We start from the raw sequence: 17,887 nt of genomic DNA, 5'->3' as shown, positions 1-17,887 counted from the left end.
AAAACCCTTTTTTCTCTCGACACAAAATGGACACATTAACCATTTTCACTTTAATTATATGATTATTCACTATATCCACAGCTTGAATATGTAATTTTAGTATCTATATTTTTGGAAGGTTTTTATGAGAAAATGATTAATCAGTTTAGGTTTTTAAAGTGTCTGAGGTCACATGCTGATCTGATGTGAAAGATTCCTTAAAGGTCTTTTGGAAAACAAGGTTATAGTGATGAACTGTTCATGTATCAACATTTTTTTTATTTTTATTAAATTGTGTTTCTTCAGAGTTTTACAAAACATTATTTGGTTAATTTCTGGCTCACCTTTGTATTTTTTTCATGCTAGATGAAAATCATGTTGGGAAAACACTAACTCTTGTTTCCACCCATTTATTTTATTTAACGTTTACATCTGTTCAGTTCTAGAAGTCTCTTTAAATTCATACACAAGCAGATCAGTGCAAGTATTTGCTAAACAAATGCAAACCACAAGATGACTTATTAATTTCTTGTTCTGTTTCATCCGAACATAAAAAAAGAAACTTATTCAAAGCTGTTTGGTTTTGGATTTTTATTGCTTTCTGAAGCCAGATTGTTCAGCTGTTAACTGGTTTGTGGTTTTTCTGATTGTTTCCCCTCTTCAGATTAATTAGCTCATTAAATATTTCCCCAAACTGGCTTCTGTTTTGTCCCCAGTGGGGTTTCTGAAGATACAGACAGGAATGATAACTGCTGTTAATGATGCCTCTTCAGTGTCACATTAATAATACCCCTCTTGATCCCTGGAAACCACTTTTCAGGCCGATCTACAACAAAATTCATGACTTAAGGCTGCATAGATGACGGAATATCTTTAAGACACTGATTTATTAGAGTAAAATTTGCACTGTTGATGTGTACAGCGAATGTAACGGTATCAAAACTTCGGCCAAGGCCAGAGAGGAGGAGTGTTTTTAACGTAGTCCTGGAAGGCTGCCTGGGATCCCCATTTCTTCATCGCCTGTTTCTCCAGGATGGGGATGCCACTGACGTAACGCAGTAAAAACCACACGAACAGCGGAGACACCACACTCAGGTACTGAGGCCCCTGCATGACGGATGAGGCCGAGAGCCAAAGACCCGACCACTGCAGGATCTCCCCAAAGTAGTTGGGGTGTCTGCTGTAGCCCCACAGTCCACTCTGGATGAATTTCCCCTGTGGATACAGAGCAGAGACTCTGTTTTTATCTGTTTTCTTAGATCTAAGAAAAGGCATTTAGGGTAAGGGTGTCCAGAGTGTGGCCCAGGGGCAACTTTCACTGATTTTCTGCAATTCAGGAATGGCATAAATTTACCCCGTTAATCACAGGTTGATGGAGGTGAAGACTTTTTATTTGTTATCAGGGTAAAATTATTACCAACAGAATTTTCTTACAATTGAAAATGTTAAACATGTCTATATTGATTACACAAAACATGTTCATTACCTTTTTGGCACAAAATCATTCTTGGATAGTCTTTTAATCTGGTCCGTTCTGCCTAGTTTGAGCTCCTTTCAGAATGAGCTGCTGTCACTTTAAATCCAAATAACCTACTGCTAGCCACGACCCCGAACTCAACGTTTACACTCGTGCGTGAAAATGGCTGCAATTATACAACCATACATCTTTGAAAAGCATTAGTACGACTACAATAAAACATTTGTCTTTTCTAGCAGCCATTGTACAGAGCATACAGCAGTAAAAACAGCTGACTGAACATGCTCCTCCATGGGCTGCCACCTTATCGTGGTGGAGGGGTTTGAGTGCCCCAATGATCCTAGGAGCTATGCTGTCTGGGGCTTCATGCCCCTGGTAGGGTCACCCAAGGCAGACAGGTCCTAGGTGAGGGACCAGACAAAGTGCAGCCCGAAGACCCCAATGATGAAGGAAAACCTTGGACTTGGTGTTCCCTCGCCCGGACGCGGGTCACCGGGGCCCCACCCTGGAGCCAGGCCTGGAGGGGGGGCACGATGGCGAGCGTCTGGTGGCCGGGCTTTTACCCATGGAGCCCGGCCGGGCTCAGCCCGAAGAGGAAACATGGGCCCCCCCTCCCATGGGCCCACCACCCGTGGGAGGGGCCAAAGGGGTCGGGTGCACTGTGTGATGGGTGGCGGCCAAAGGAGGGGACCCTGGCGGTCCGATCCTCGGTTGCAGAAACTGGCTCTTGGGACGTGGAATGTCACCTCTCTGGTGGGGAAGGAGCCGGAGCTAGTGCGTGAGGTCGAGAGGTTCCGGCTAGAAATAGTCGGTCTCACCTCGACGCATGGCTCTGGTTCTGGAACCAGTCTCCTTGAGAGGGGCTGGACATACTTCCACTCTGGAGTTGCCCAGGGAGAGAGACGTCGGGCAGGAGTGGGCATACTTGTTGCTCCCCATCTCGGCGCCTGTACGTTGGGGTTTACCCCGGTGAACGAGAGGGTAGCATCCCTCCGCCTACGGGTGGGGGGACGGGTTCTGACTGTCGTTTGTGCTTACGGGCCGAACGACAGTTCAGATTACCCACCCTTTTTGGAGTCCTTAGAGGGGGTACTGGAGAGTGCTCCTCCTGGGGACTCCTTTGTTCTGCTGGGGGACTTCAACGCTCACGTGGGCAACGACAGTGAGACCTGGAGGGGCGTGGTTGGGAGGAACGGCCCACCCGACCTGAACTCGAGCGGTGTTCTGTTGCTGGACTTCTGTGCTCGCCATGGATTGTCCATAACGAACACCATGTTCAAGCATAAGGGTGTCCATATGTGCACTTGGCACCAGGACACCCTAGGCCGCAGTTCGATGATCGACTTTGTCATCGTTTCATCGGATCTGCGGCCGTATGTCTTGGACACTCGGGTGAAGAGAGGTGCGGAGCTGTCCACTGACCACTACCTGGTGGTGAGTTGGCTCCGGTGGCGGGGGCGAAAGCCGGTCAGACCTGGCAGGCCCAAACGTGTTGTGAGGGTCTGCTGGGAACGTCTGGCGGAATCCCCTGTGAGACGGAGCTTTAACTCCCATCTCCGGCAAAACTTCGAACACGTCCCGGGGGAGGTGGGGGACATGGAGTCTGAGTGGACCGTGTTCCGTGCCTCCATTGTCGAGGCGGCCGATTGGAGCTGTGGCCGCAAGGTTGTCGGTGCCTGTCGCGGCGGCAACCCTCGAACCCGTTGGTGGACACCTTCGGTGAGGGATGCCGTCAGGCTGAAGAAGGAGTCCTATCGAGCCTTTTTGGCCTGTGGGACTCCGGAAGCAGCTGATGGGTACCGGCGGGCGAAGCGGCATGCGGCTCGGGCGGTTGCTGAGGCAAAAACTCGGGCGTGGGAGGAGTTTGGAGAGGCCATGGAGAAAGACTTCCGCACGGCTTCGAGGCGATTCTGGTCCACCATCCGGCGTCTCAGGGGGGGGAAGCGGTGCAGCACCAACACTGTTTATAGTGGGGATGGTGTGCTGCTGACCTCTACTCGGGACGTTGTGGGCCGGTGGGCAGAGTACTTCGAAGACCTCCTCAATCCCACCAACATGCCTTCCACTGAGGAAGCGGAGCCTGGGGACTCTGGGTCGGGCTCTCCAATCTCTGGGGGCGAGGTCGCCGAGGTGGTTAAAAAGCTCCTCGGTGGCAAGGCCCCGGGGGTGGATGAGATCCGCCCGGAGTTCCTTAAGGCTCTGGATGTTGTAGGGTTGTGTTGGTTGACGCGACTCTGCAATATCGCATGGACATCGGGGGCAGTTCCCCTGGATTGGCAGACTGGGGTGGTGGTCCCCCTGTTCAAAAAGGGGGACCGGAGGGTGTGCTCCAATTATAGAGGGGTCACACTCTTAAGCCTCCCTGGCAAGGTCTATTCAGGGGTCCTGGAGAGGAGGGTCCGTCGGATAGTCGAACCTCGGATTCAGGAAGAGCAGTGTGGTTTTCGTTCTGGTCGTGGAACACTGGACCAGCTCTACACCCTCAGCAGGGTCCTGGAGGGTGCATGGGAGTTCGCCCAACCAGTCTACATGTGTTTTGTGGACTTGGAGAAGGCGTTCGACCGTGTCCCTCGGGGAGCCCTGTGGGGGGTTCTCCGGGAGTATGGGGTACCGGGCCCTTTGATACGGGCTGTCAGGTCCCTGTATGACCGGTGTCAGAGTCTGGTCCGCATTGCCGGCAGTAAGTCGGGCTCGTTTCCAGTGAGAGTTGGACTCCGCCAGGGCTGCCCTTTGTCACCGATTCTGTTCATCACTTTCGTGGACAGAATTTCTAGGCGCAGCCAAGGTGTTGAGGGGATCCGATTTGGTGGCCTTAGGATCTCATCTCTGCTTTTCGCAGACGATGTGGTCCTTTTGGCTTCATCAGATCGTGATCTGCAGCTCTCGCTGGATCGGTTCGCAGCCGAGTGTGAAGCGGCCGGGATGGGGATCAGTGCCTCCAAATCCGAGGCCATGGTCTTGAGCCGGAAAAGGGTAGAGTGCCTTCTCCGGGTCAGGGGGGGTGTCCTGCCCCAAGTGGAGGAGTTTAAGTATCTCGGGATCTTGTTCACGAATGGGGGAAGAAGGGAGCGGGAGATCGACAGGCGGATTGGCGCAGCGTCTGCTGTCAAGCGGGCGCTGTACCGGTCCGTCGTGGTGAAGAGAGAGCTGAGCCAAAAAGCGAAGCTCTCGATTTACCGGTCGATCTACGTTCCCACCCTCATCTATGGTCATGAGCTTTGGGTCATGACCGAAAGAATGAGATCGCGGATACAAGCGGCCGAAATGGGTTTTCTCCGTAGGGTGGCTGGGCTCTCCCTTAGAGATAGGGTGAGAAGCTCAGTCATCCGGGAGGGACTCAGAGTAGAGCCGCTGCTCCTTCACATCGAGAGGAGCCAGTTGAGGTGGCTTGGGCATCCGGTCAGGATGCCTCCTGGACGCCTCCCTGGTGAGGTGTTCCGGGCACGTCCCACCGGGAGGAGGCCCCGGGGAAGACCCAGGACACGCTGGAGGGACTATGTCTCTCGGCTGGCCTGGGAACGCCTCGGGATTCCCCCGGAGGAGCTGGAAGAAGTGGCTGGGGAGAGGGAAGTCTGGGCCTCCCTTCTGAAGCTGCTACCCCCGCGACCCGACCTCGGATAAGCGGAAGAAGATGGATGGATGGATGGATGGATGAACATGCTGGAGTTCAGTCTGGGTTGCTAGGTAACGCACTGGAACTCTGCTTGGGTTGCTAGGTAACGGGCAACTGAAGTACTTTACATTGTGACTTTACATTCGGGAGGTTTTTGAACTGGCTCATTATCTAGACACCAAAACAATTATTATTAGATAATAAAAATATTATTTAATAATAAAAATTATTAATATTATTGCCTAAAATAGTTTTTTTACAAGCAGTCGAAACCCAAATGGAAGTACAAAAAAACTGCAAAATGTGAATTTTGCATATGTCCAAAGACCCGACCACTTGTGTTGTGTTAGTCTTGTGTTTAAATACAACACAAAGGATTTGTCTTTTTATAATCAAGCTTTTGTAATAAGAACTATCAAGAATTTTACTGAAAATCTGACTTTTCTGCACCCAAATCAAATTTTATTTAATTTATTAAACTTGGCTAAATATTAGCAAGTGCTTTGGAATAAAGTGACCCAATTGTGTTTTTATAATTAAAAATAAATTGGTTCAATTGAGTCTAAAAGACTTTGAAAAACTGTAAACATAAAAAAATCCTTTTTAAGTTTTTTATTTACAATAAATAACATCCCTATCCTACAAAAAAAACAAAAGTTGGACACTGTTATTTACTTGATTTTAGTTATTTCTTCTTTATTTTCTTGGCTGGCAAATATTTTGACTCAATAATTTTGGCTCATGTAACAAAACCTTAGGACACCAGTGATCTAGGGCCTTCAGAATAACAAGCCTGCTTACTTACAGCATTATCTGGGTCGCGCTTGAAAAGCCACTTTTGCTGATCCGCAATAGCTTCGGCAGCGAAGCCAATACCCCAAACGGTCCAACCGATGTAGTCCCTGGACCCCAGAGGCACATTTCGCTTCTCGGTGTTCAGCATGAGGGTGGGAAGGAGGGTCATAAATACCCACACAGCTTGGAGGAACGGAAACAGATGAATCAGTTTCATTCAGCCTCGCTTTTATCCTTCCATGACAAAAAAATGCATCTAAAGCAGAGTAAATACCGGCCCCTGTCTTGAATAAATGCATATAGGGAGCAAGAAAGTAGACATTGATTAATACGGGGAGGCTGATCTGGTTCAGAAAGGGAGGAGGTAAAGAGCACTTTTCATATTCTGTCACAGTAAAACCACAAACGTCAATAAATTTCACTGGGATTTTCTGACGTAGATCAATGTAGGAAGTTGTGAAGTGGGAGAAAAAAAATGGTTTTATGAGTTTTTCCTAATAATCTGAAAACGGTGGTGTCTTCTTGCATTCAGAACCACATTTTGCTGCATAGATCTATGGCTTTAATATCCAGGGCCGGCACAAGCATTTTTAGGACCTTGAGCAGATTTTCATGGCCTCCCCTCCACCCCGTACCAACAGGTCAGAAAAAAAAAAACCATATCCAGGGTTTTCCCCAGTGTGTTATAAGCCAGAAGAGCTTGTCCCATAAAGCTGAGGCAACCAAAACAGTTTCTGTGGCCCTTATTAGAAACTCAACACACACAAAATAAAAGAGCTACTAAAGCCACATAAATTAAATCTCCTGTTTGTCCCTCTGTCTCCAGCAGAGATGCACAGTGCAACGGATTTAGCTCATCATGCAGGGCTGGTCCAAGGTTGTTTGAAGCCTTGAGCAGAATTTAACTTGGGGGCCCTTTTTGCTGCTAAGAACATCAGCAACACAAACAGCATTTCATCAAAGATTTAGTAAATTCTGTGAGAAAGGCGTAATTTAATTAGCCAACCTAAAAAGCAATCAGTGATAATTGTTGTTTACTGAGATATATTTGTGAACAAAGAGAGGTCAAACTCAAAGATAAACTCAGCATCAGATTATTGCTATGGCAACAAAACCATAGCAACAATGGTTTTGTCAAACAATCTAACTATGAAGATTGTTCTTTGAACTTTTACAAAGTAAACTTGCCAGCTCCTTAAAATCTTACATTTAAATGTTAAACAATTTTAAATATTTTAATTTATGTTTGCTGAAACAAATGAAATTTAGCTGCATTGATAATCTCAATAAACCAATGCTATATTTACGTATCTGTGGTTTGTGTTCAAATGTTAGCATTTATGGGGACCCTGAAGCCCTGGGGGGCCTTCTGGAGCTGCTGACTTAATTTGGATTAAACAGAAGTGCAAATGATTGATATTCATTTTAATTATAATTTTTTTTGATTTGTTGTTTTTAAGACTCCATAGTTGTGGCGATGTCTTCCCATAACACATTTCCTGTCGATTTAGCATCTTTTAATACAAAAACATGGTGGACCGCCTCGGCGCCCCGGCCACCAGGCGAGTTTTCTACTGTAAACCCTGATATCTATATGTTCCATGTCACAAATATGCACTACTTTATCTTGAGCATGGCAAAACATCTTTGTAAAATACAGAACGGTTTTTGGTTTTAATGTGACAGAAAGTGGCGGTAAAACGACTGTAGCTTCCTCTCCAGATACCTTGAACAGTCCAGTAAACAAAGAAAGTCCCAGGGCTGTCTCTGACATTGTTGAACCTGCGGTCATGACCGTCCTTCAAGATTCGCAGGAAAAGGAATGTGCCCAGCCTGCAGTGAGAACACGGTTAACATCCGTTTCCATTAACTAAGGCATCATTCATTAACTCCAGTGCCCTGACTTTAAAGTCAGACGTTCATTAGTTCCTCATCTGACCTCTCCAAGAACCCGTCCATGCTTCATGTTAACACTGAACTGCTTTGGTTTGCGGCGTTTTGGATCGGTGCTGACTTTCTTACCTGAACCCCCATGCTGTCACCAGCCCGGTCTGCACCTTCTGTCGCGTGTGACTCGCTCCTCCCCAGATCCGACTCAGGTGTGCCAGTAGTATAAATGTGCCAGAGCCTTCAACAGGACAGACAGACAGACACACAGTGCTGAATTACAGAAATTATGGTGTGTAGCTCCACTTGTTGCAGGGCAAGGCGTGTCTAATAAATCTTTTACCCAGGGCGCTGTAGGCAATTGGTTCCAAAGTTCAAAGTGGAGCGGAGAACAAGAAAAGGACGAGTGAGAAGAATCGTCAAGGTGATTCGTCAGTGGGAATATATATATACTTTTTACAGCTATCAACAGGTAAGCTGCAGCTTTTGGAAATGTTGAAAAATATAAGTTGAGAATATAAGTCTAAATTACTTTGAAAATCTGTAACTTCCTGATTGGACTTTTCTTGAACTATTTCCTCGTCAGTTTGGACAGAAGTCCATTTTATCTTCAAATCAAGTCATTGCTTTCGTTCTCAGACATCTAGTAATTTTGTTCAATGAACGAAGGATTTGCAAGGTGCGTAATGTTGGATTTGTTCAAATTTGTAATCGAATAAAAGAATCGGTTAAAGAAAGCGGGAAAAAATAAAATAAATTACAGCAACTTAAAAATCATACACTAGTTAATATTGCTGTAGCATTTTTAACTGGGTCTAAACTGCTGCAAAAGGGCTATTGGTTGCCATAGCGATACACAGAATTATTTTTTTCTGAGGGATAAGAATTGGAAAAAATGAAAAAATTAAATGCTCAACTTTCTCCACTGGCACCTACAAAGCTTCCTCCTCTCTTTTTTTTATATCAGGCAACAGATCCCGTATATAGAGATACGTCAGACCCAATTTTCTTGGGGCCCAAGTGAGGCCAGTTAAATTTGAAAATGGCATCATAAGGGTTCAGGACATTTAAGAAATGTTCCACATACGTGTCCAAACTTGGAAGTTGTAGCTTTGAGAAAACTGTGTATCCTAACTCTGCCAAAAATCTCCAAAATTATTCTCAATCAATAACCTTGTGACCTATTTTCTTTCTGATTTTGGCAAGTCAAATATCATTTATACCATTCTTCTTGATCAAATGGACAATTCTTTATTAGCGTTGGAAAAAATCTAAGCCTTCTTATAGCTGTTGACCAGGTTTTACCATTTTTCTGCTGGTATTTTGATGATTTATATTTTGGTGATGACCTCTGAAGGCCTCTTTGCCATCACCCTAATCTGCAGTTCCCTCTCCCAAACATTAATATGTTAGTAGCTACAAAAAACAACAATTTTAAGCTTAAATCTGCTTAGTAAATGAAAAATTAGGGCTTTATCTTTTAAGAAAATAATAAAATAGAATATTATATTAAGGAATTATTAAGTATATTGATTCAGTAGAGTGCTGTATCATATCGATAATATTATTTTATTATTAATTTTATATAAACACATTGTGCATTTTGTGTTTAAACATATACATATATATTAATGTTTAGCTGCCTAATTGATAAATTGCAAATTGACTTTTGAGATTTTTTCCTTCAAACTACTCCTTTTCATTCAAAACTTCTATTTATAACATCATGTGACATGTTCACTTTAAAATGTAAATGTACTAAAAAAACAAATGAAATTAAAATATTAATATGTGGGTTTCCTCGTGCCTAGCAACGCCCCTGGTCCCAAGATTGCTTTGTGCGCCCCTGCTGTTGGAGGCGCTGATTGGCTCTGCTAAAGCTGAAGGAGGAGTTTTACCTCTAGACTCGTTTCACAACAAATCCACTTTAGATAACACCAGAACACAGCTTTTGTAATCATTACATATTAACATCAAAATGACTGCGCATAAAAAAATAATTTATTAAAAAATAAATCACGTAAAACTGAGCTCTTCGAGTCGTTTTCCAGTCTGGATTCATCTAGTCGTAACTTGCTAAAATGAAAACAGGCGCTTCTTGGCTCAAAGAGCTTCACTCTGCGTTTACCTGCCAAATCGTAAAACTTCTCGGTTCTGAAAGCTGCAGCCAGAGCCCAGCCGGCCCACTGGATCCCCAGGTCGGTGAGGGCGCATTTGGCCAGAGTGCTTCCCATGATCATGTCCTGCAGCGCGGCGAGCAGCGCGGCGATCTGAGCGCCTGTCATAAAGCCACGCCTCCAAAAACCAGACAAATACTAAACAGTTTGGGTAAAGTTCACCACCGCGATTCCACAGGAAGCGGGTTCTGCAATGAACTCTGGGTAGTGTAGTTAAAAGAGCGTCTGCTGGTGGAAGTTAAATACACTCGTAGATTAAGTACATACGACGACGTATCAGTACAGTCGATGCTAATATATTTAAACAGTATAACATATTCGACAAAACTCTGACATTTTCTGAGATTTCTGGGATTAATCTCAAAATTTCTGATTTTTCCGAGTAAATTCCCAACTTTACAGACTCAAAAATGTCCTTGTTTTTTCAAGAATTTTTTTTAAATTTAGATTAATCTTTTTGCCATAAATTTACTTATCCTTTATTTTGACGTCTTGTAACCAGATTAAATAGTTATTATCGATAACTATTAACTGTCAACAACTGTCATTTGTAACATTTATTTACAGTGGCAATAAATAACTACTTAGAGAAGTCGTAAAATAGTTTAATTTTTTATTTCAGTAGGATAGTAAAAAGTCTAATTCGCTAACAAATTCCCAGACTTTTAGGAAAAGAAACTGAGCCACAGCATTACGGATCCATCTGATGTGAGGTTGTTGTTTTTTTTAACAGATTCTGATCTGATGTGAGGTTGTTGTTTTTTTTAACAGATTCTGATCTGATGTGAGGTTGTTGTTTTTTTTAACAGATTCTGATCTGACGTGAGTTTTGTTTTTTTTAACAGATTCAGTCTTTGTTTTGCGGCAGGGCTCTCCAAACACTTTTGTCTCGACGGCCGAAATGATCACATTTAAAGCACTGTCAGGTCATAAAATCTTGAATTAAAAGTGCAAAATCACTTTTGTGAAATCTTTTCTTTGTTACCTGTTGAGATACACTAAACATGCAATATTTTATTGAAACAATGAAGTCAGATAAGTCAACCCAAAATAAATGAATGATAAGTCTTTTGTCTCAGTTTCATTATTTTATGTTTTTCTTGTGTCAGTTTTGTCAGTCATTTAGATTAGTACACATCTATGCTTCTTGAAAGACACTTTTTTCGTCCTTTTGTTTTACATTTTAAAAAAAGAAAAATGTTCATCTGTGTCTCATTATATTTAAAATATGTATCTCATAAAGTATTTATTGTGTGTTTTTCTCTCAGGAATAAACACGGGCAAGCTCAAACATGGCAGAGAGCACAAGTCCAAAAGGCAACTCAGGTGTTTTTGCTAAAAAAATGCAAAGACAGTTGAGCAGAGGCAAAGAAAAGGTGCAAACTTTAGGATTTATTGCTTCTCAAATACCAAAACAAGGAAAGAAAGGAGAGATTTAGATGTTTCTTTACTTTACTGCAGGTGATGCAAAGGCTTGGAAAGTCGATGGAGACGAGAGATGATCAATTTGAACGCTCCCTCCAAGTGTTCAACGACCAGCAGGTAACAAAACCTTAGGCTCAATTATTTTGAATAATCACAAATATGCTCTAAACCTGTTGCAAAAGTATTCATGTCCCTTAATCTACATTAGGTTTACTTCATAACAACCAATTTTAATGTTTTCTTTGGTTTTTATGTAAAACAACAGGGAGTAGCTCATGCTTGTTAAATTGAAGGAATGAAACACGATTTTTGAAATTTTTTACAAATAAAATATTGAAAATTCAGCCCCCTATACCTTGATATCCCTAAACTAAAGCTAGGAAAAACGTACTCCCGTCAAAAGTCACTGGATAACCTACATCTAGGTAGGTTATTCCACCTAGATGTAGGACTGGACCATTCTAGCTGCAACTAGAATGGCCCAGTCAAAGTCTAGACCTAAATCCAATTGAGAACAAATGGAAAGACTTCAAAACTGGCAAAGAGTGATTTCACAAAATATTGAGTATTTCTGAAAATAAATTCCCACCACCATTTTCAGATTTTTCTTTAAATAAATGTTTCAAAAAGAGATCCAAAACAACCATGCATCCTTTTTCTTGGTTCTTTTTTATGGTTTTTGCAGTAAAATCCTGTCAAAATGCATTAAAGTTTTCCCTTGTGCCCTGAAAACAATCTGCAAAAATCCAAGGAGTTTGAATACTTTTGCAAGGCAACGCATTAAATCATTGCAAACTCCTTTTCTATTTACAGACAGACGGGAACCGGATATACAAGGACTTACGGAACTACATCGATGCAATAAGAGGTATGAAGTGGTGGCTTGCACATGCAGCAGAGATGTAGATTTGTGCCATCTGCTGGTCTCAAATTAGTTATTATATTTTTTGCAGACATGCGTGAAGCGTCAAGACGCCTCTCTCAGTCTCTGTTTGATGTTTATGAAAGCGACTGGGCTGGAGAGGAAGACCTGGGAGCCATTGTGGAGGTTAGTGTCAGAGAGAAAACAGCAACATGCATACAATAGAATAGAAAAAGCGACTCCATCCACGGTTTTAAATATTAATAATACATACAACAGAGCATTTAATTCTAATAAATGAGGTGAGGTAGAAAGATCAGTTGTTGCCACGAGGTTAGAACTCATACTTCTCTCTATGTTAAAGCTGCAAAATGTAACTTTTATAAAAAATATATTTTACATATTTGTTGAAACTGTCATTATGTCATGGCAGTATGGTACGAGACAAATGATCTGCAACCAAATCAAGCTCCTCTGCTTTCTCCCAGTGCTCCCAGTGCTAACTAGAAACAACCAATCAGACCCTGGAGTGGTGTCACAAAATATTGAGTATTTCTGAATATAAATTCTCACCACAATTTTCAGATTTTTCTTTACATAGATGCAAAAAAAAAAATCCAAAACAACTATGCTTCATTTTTCTTCCAATTCACAATTATGAGTCCTTTGTGATGGTTTTTAGCGCTGTCAATCACAATCTTGTGTGGTGCTGCTTTTTTATCTTTTTCTCCCCTCTTGCTGTTACGCTGCAGCTAGCATAGCATGTTGAGAATGCTAGTGCTAGTTAGCATAGCCACCTATGACGGCAGATAAACGGCTTTCCTGTAAGTTGTTTCTCCGCCATAAGAACATTTAGCAGTGAGTACATGCCATTGATTGACAGTGTTAAGACCCGCCTCCTGGCTCTGAGTGGTTGTTTTTGGTCGGAAGCGGTGCATTTCTTCAGATGGCGATAATAGCTCAGGGAAGAAGTGAAGGAGATTGATCTCTTTACAGATTATCCGTCTCAGACCAAACTATCCCAATATGGTGACAGTTTTAACAAATATGTAAAAATATGTATTCTTTATGAAAGTTACATACTGCAGCCTTAGTGAATAATTAATGTAAATTAGTTAACATTAATTATTAATTGGGCCTGTTAATGAAGGGCGAGGACCTCCTGTGGAACGACCACGAGGTGAAGATGTTGGACCAGGCCGTCCGCACCATGGAGTCCTACGTGGGACAGTTCCCAGATATTCGGGTAATGCAGGGAAACAGAACTGAACATGTGGGCAAAACAGAAGCATGAGAACAAATTCACATTTCTATGAATCTACCGTTTAACTTGTAGGAGAAAATTGCCAAGAGGGGAAGAAAACGGGTGGACTACGACTCGTCCCTTCACACCCTGGAGTCTCTGCAGACCGCCAAGAAGAGGGACGATATCAAGATAAGCAAGGTCTTCGAAAGAGTATTAAAAATCTTAGAAGGTTTTTTCTTGTACCTTTATCTGCTTAAATATCCATCCTTTCACTCTGCAGGCAAAGGAAGAGATGCTAGCTGCCAAAAACATCTATGATAGGATCAACAATGAGCTGAAAGAGGAGCTGCCTGTCCTCTATGACAGGTCTGATAGCTTTCTTTGCAATGTTATACTTTCTCTTTCCTCTTTTATGTCTTTTTAGATTAATTGTGTGTTTTTCTCCCTGTAGCCGCATCGGATGTTACGTGGCTGTCTTCTCAGCTGTGTCTAATTTACGAGACATCTTCTATAAGGAAATGAGCACGGTATGTCTCGCTTTGAAGTGAAACACAATTATAACGTGGAGAGATTTTCTTGTTTTGACCACCCGTGTCCTCTTTCAGCTCAATCTTGATCTGCAGAGTGTGATTAAAGAGCTGCAGGCTCAGCATCCTGACAAAACGTTTGCTGTGAGGGGGCTGCAGAGGTATGTTTCGCCCTCTAGGCTTTACATACAGTTGATTAAAAAAAAAAAAACAGAAGGTTTTCACATGTATTCAGTACAGCTGGAGGTTTATTGAGCCATAATGGATCAGAAAAATATGCTTTTTTTCTTGAAACTTTCTTTAAGATGCAATTTTTGCTTTGCAAAAGTTTTAATACCGAATGAATTTCTCACATTTTGTCATTGTATTGAAAAAGTACTAGTTCCACTGGCAGATTATTTAACATTACTTAACATGGGCAAATTGTCTTGTTATGAGTACATTTATCTATCAATTGAACTAGTACTTTTTCATTACTATTAAGGAATTATTTACTTAAAACAAGCTTCTACATCTTGCTGAAAAGATACTTGTGAGTTAGTTTTGTCTTATTTCAAGTGTACTAAGATATTTACAGTAGAAATTAGACTAAAAATACTTAGTAAGATTTAGTCTTTTTGCAGTGCAATGGCTGCTGGAAAAGACAAGTGTTTTGTTGTTGACTTAGCATCCAGAAACCACTTTCTGGTGTGCAGGATGCTCCAATTCTGCTTTTCAAAGATTTACAGTTGTATAATTATGCATCTGTTTTCAGCCATTTTCACAGGTGAGTGTAAACATTGAGTTTGGCCAGCAGCTTATTTGGATTTAAAGTGACAAGATGCCATAAAAATAGCTAAATCTGAACAATCAGAACAGACTAAAATCTCATTATATAATAATGATTTGCAAATAAATAAATAAAATTAAATTAAAAAAATATGAACACATTTTGTCTAGCCCATAACTACCCTAAAATATTCAAGAAAGAACAATAGGTCACCTATAACTCAGAGGAGTATGAGCACACATACAGTTTTCAGATTTTTATTTTTCAGAATTGTTGAAAATGATGCTTTAAGTTACTTTTCCTGGTCGTTCTCATACATTCCCAATTAAACCAATTGATGTTTGTGGCTTTAACCTAATAAAATGTGAAAAGGTTTGGCCATGAAACCTTTGCAAAGCACTGCAGATATAAAAAGTTGTCACATTCCTGTAAATTATTTCAGGTATGGCTCCCTGAAGAGACGGACTCTGCTGTCCCCCAGGGCCTGGAAGGCCAGTTTTTCTGAATTTCACCTGACCTATAATCCCAGAATGAGCCTGCGGTCCAGTCTCAGGTCTCCGGATAAACCCCGCCACAGCACTCTGTCCAGAGAGAGCAGCACACTCGGCTTCTCCTCTCGGTCGTCCACCCTGAACAGAAACCTAACCGAATCCAAAGAGCTGGACACGACTTCCTGCCACTCCGAGAACCAAAGCTCTGTGGCGCAGGAGGAAGCTGGAGCGGGAACATCTGGGAAAGAGAAGTCCGGAGCAGCCAGTGATCAGGGCGAAGAGGGGAAAAGCTCCAAAGAGGTAGAAGATAAAAAAGATGGAGAAAAAGCTCCACCAAGTGAGAGCAGCTCTGAACTGAACAACTCCTGTGAGTCTGAGAGCTTGGAGCTGCAGCTGTCCGCAGCCCAAAGCGAAACGCTGCACATCGAAGAAGAAGAAGAAGAAGCCTCTGCAACCCTTGACTCCCAGAAAGCAAACGGTCTAAAGAATGGCGACGTCAGCGGGTTGAACTCTGACACCAGCGAAATGCGCATTCCTGACAAGGTTAGTCTCCTAATTATCTCTCAGCTGAGTCATGCTGGTTCTATTTCTGGTTTGTTTTTACGCATATTATAACTCGTGTTCTCTTTAGGATGGTGCTGGAGAAAAACAAGACTCAAAAACCACAACGGTTTAAAGGTTTTATACTTAAAAAAAAAAAAAAACAGGTTTGTTTTTTTTGGTTTTTTTCATAAATTCACATTGCACCTTGCTTGCAGGTTACTTTTAGTATTTGACGTTTTTTTCCCTCCCGCCTGAACAGAAGACTGAAAACGGCAGCTGGTCAAGAGGCAAAAATAAAAAGGATGAAGATAGCCGGGCAGACGAGCCCAACTGTTGTTTAATAACTGATGTTTCTTTGCTGTTAGTTTTCTCATTTATCTTTCAATCAAATCAAGTTTGCCCCAGAAAGAGCTTCTCATTTTAATAAAAACAAACCAAACAGAAAGTGTTCATAAATAATCAGTTTATTTAAGGTGGCACATTGTGCTTAGCTTCTGTTATTAGAGGAAACTGAACTAAACTGATAATTTTTATGTTTTTACTAACTGTAAGGCCAAAACCAAAGCGAGATGAGTCAAGATGGTCAGGGATTAATAACATCTTACACATTTAATCATATTTAGAAACATTTTTAACATTTATTACTAAAGAAATCTAATAAGTTAGAGTTTGTAGTGCATCTATCTGTATGTGTTGTGTTTGGCTTAATAAGAGCTGAAATTGCTTTTTAAATTTGTATAATTCATGTAAAGTATTGTGTAAATGTGAACTTTTTCACATTTTGGCCACATTGCAACCCCTAATTTTTATGTTTTTATTGCAGCTTTGCTGTAATAGATCAACACAAATCTGGACACAATTGAGTAGTTAATGACGAGAATCAATACATGGTTTTAATTTTTTTCTACAACTGTGCATGAACAAGAAATAAAGCTAAAATTGCTCAGACTTAATGTTGTCACAGATTCTCTATTCAATGTACAACTGGAGTTTGACAGAATCAATTTGAAAGATGAAAATGCTTCAAACCAGAGGTGGGGACTCGAGTCACATGACTTGGACTCGAGTCAGACTCGAGTCGTTAAAATCACGACTTGAGACTTGACTTGAAAAAATGCTCAAAGACTCGGACTTGACTTTGACTTTCATGCCATTGACTTGGGACTTGACTCGACTTGAAGCTGTTTACTTGAAAAGACTTGATATTTTTTACTCAGTCTTAAAATTTAAAACACATTATTTATAAAGTGGCGTCATTAATTAATTTCACTCATTCCGTATCAATATGCGCAGACCGTCACTATGGTTTTCCTCTCTCCTTATGTATGTATGTGTACGTAGCTGCAGCACAACCAATCAAATTAACAGGATTTGGACGTTTAAAAAAACGCGGCAAAGCTGCAGAGCTCAGGGAACGAAATACGAAATAACCGCTGGAATATGCTTCCGCGAGTAATTTCTTTTGGCTACGTAGGTTATGAACTTTCGACTAAAAAACGAACTGCAACTTGTAAAACATGCAAGAAGAGAATATCGGATGGAGATGCCACGACGTCCAACTTTGTCCGGCATTTGAAGCTTCACAAAGATCGGTAGGTGGCGCTTTTCTTTTGCTGTAAGATAGCTGACTTTAGCTAACTTCGTGTTAGCATGTGTACTCCGGGTTAAATTGGTGATTATTTACCATAAATCCGGTCCGTCAAATGCCTCCACAAATAATGTGCACCGTGTTAGCTCAGGAAGCCGGTGGATAGTGAGCGGGGCTCCGGAACAGAAAGCAGATTCTGGACCTGAACACAGGGAACAGAGTCTCTGTCCCATCATGATGATGAGCCGGGTCTAGTATCATCTAAGGATGGTTGGTGTATTTGAAGACATCTACGTTGGGAAATTATATTGACAATATATTGTTTTGACAGGTCAGAGAAAAGAGGAAAAAACTGCTGTTCTGGTTCTTTGTATTGTGCTGTGGAAATGTCAGCATTTTCGTCTTTTTTTATTGAATATCAAGTTTAACAGAACTGGGCAATAAAGTGGTCCAATTTAAAAATGTTTTTTATACTTTGTGTTCAGCTACACATGTTCTATCATTTGAG

General features: G+C 41.9%; 2 protein-coding genes across 2 annotated transcripts; one reads left to right on the top strand and one right to left on the bottom strand.

The window, feature by feature from the left end:
• Positions 1–373: 373 nt before the first annotated feature.
• Positions 374–10,060, bottom strand: LOC114140970 (uncharacterized). The gene is made up of 5 exons (XM_028011318.1): positions 9,880–10,060; positions 7,887–7,992; positions 7,591–7,697; positions 5,875–6,047; positions 374–1,194 (listed from the first exon to the last, which is right to left on the bottom strand). Exons 1-5 carry the CDS (start codon positions 10,034–10,036, stop codon positions 916–918), a joined length of 822 nt encoding a protein of 273 aa, XP_027867119.1. The 5' UTR covers positions 10,037–10,060; the 3' UTR covers positions 374–915.
• bin2a (bridging integrator 2a) lies at positions 8,003–16,737 on the top strand. Its single transcript, XM_028011317.1, has 13 exons — positions 8,003–8,223; positions 11,197–11,304; positions 11,390–11,470; positions 12,167–12,221; positions 12,307–12,401; positions 13,366–13,461; positions 13,552–13,659; positions 13,742–13,827; positions 13,913–13,988; positions 14,067–14,149; positions 15,200–15,791; positions 15,880–15,951; positions 16,048–16,737. The coding sequence occupies exons 2-12, from the start codon at positions 11,221–11,223 to the stop codon at positions 15,922–15,924; spliced, it is 1,401 nt and encodes a 466-aa protein (XP_027867118.1). The 5' UTR covers positions 8,003–8,223; positions 11,197–11,220; the 3' UTR covers positions 15,925–15,951; positions 16,048–16,737.
• Positions 16,738–17,887: the final 1,150 nt, after the last annotated feature.

This window comes from Xiphophorus couchianus, chromosome 24, assembly GCF_001444195.1.
Source record: "Xiphophorus couchianus chromosome 24, X_couchianus-1.0, whole genome shotgun sequence".
NCBI lineage: Eukaryota > Metazoa > Chordata > Actinopteri > Cyprinodontiformes > Poeciliidae > Xiphophorus > Xiphophorus couchianus.
The sequence above is the reverse complement of the archived record's forward strand: the minus strand, read 5'-3'. Positions and strand labels throughout refer to the sequence as shown.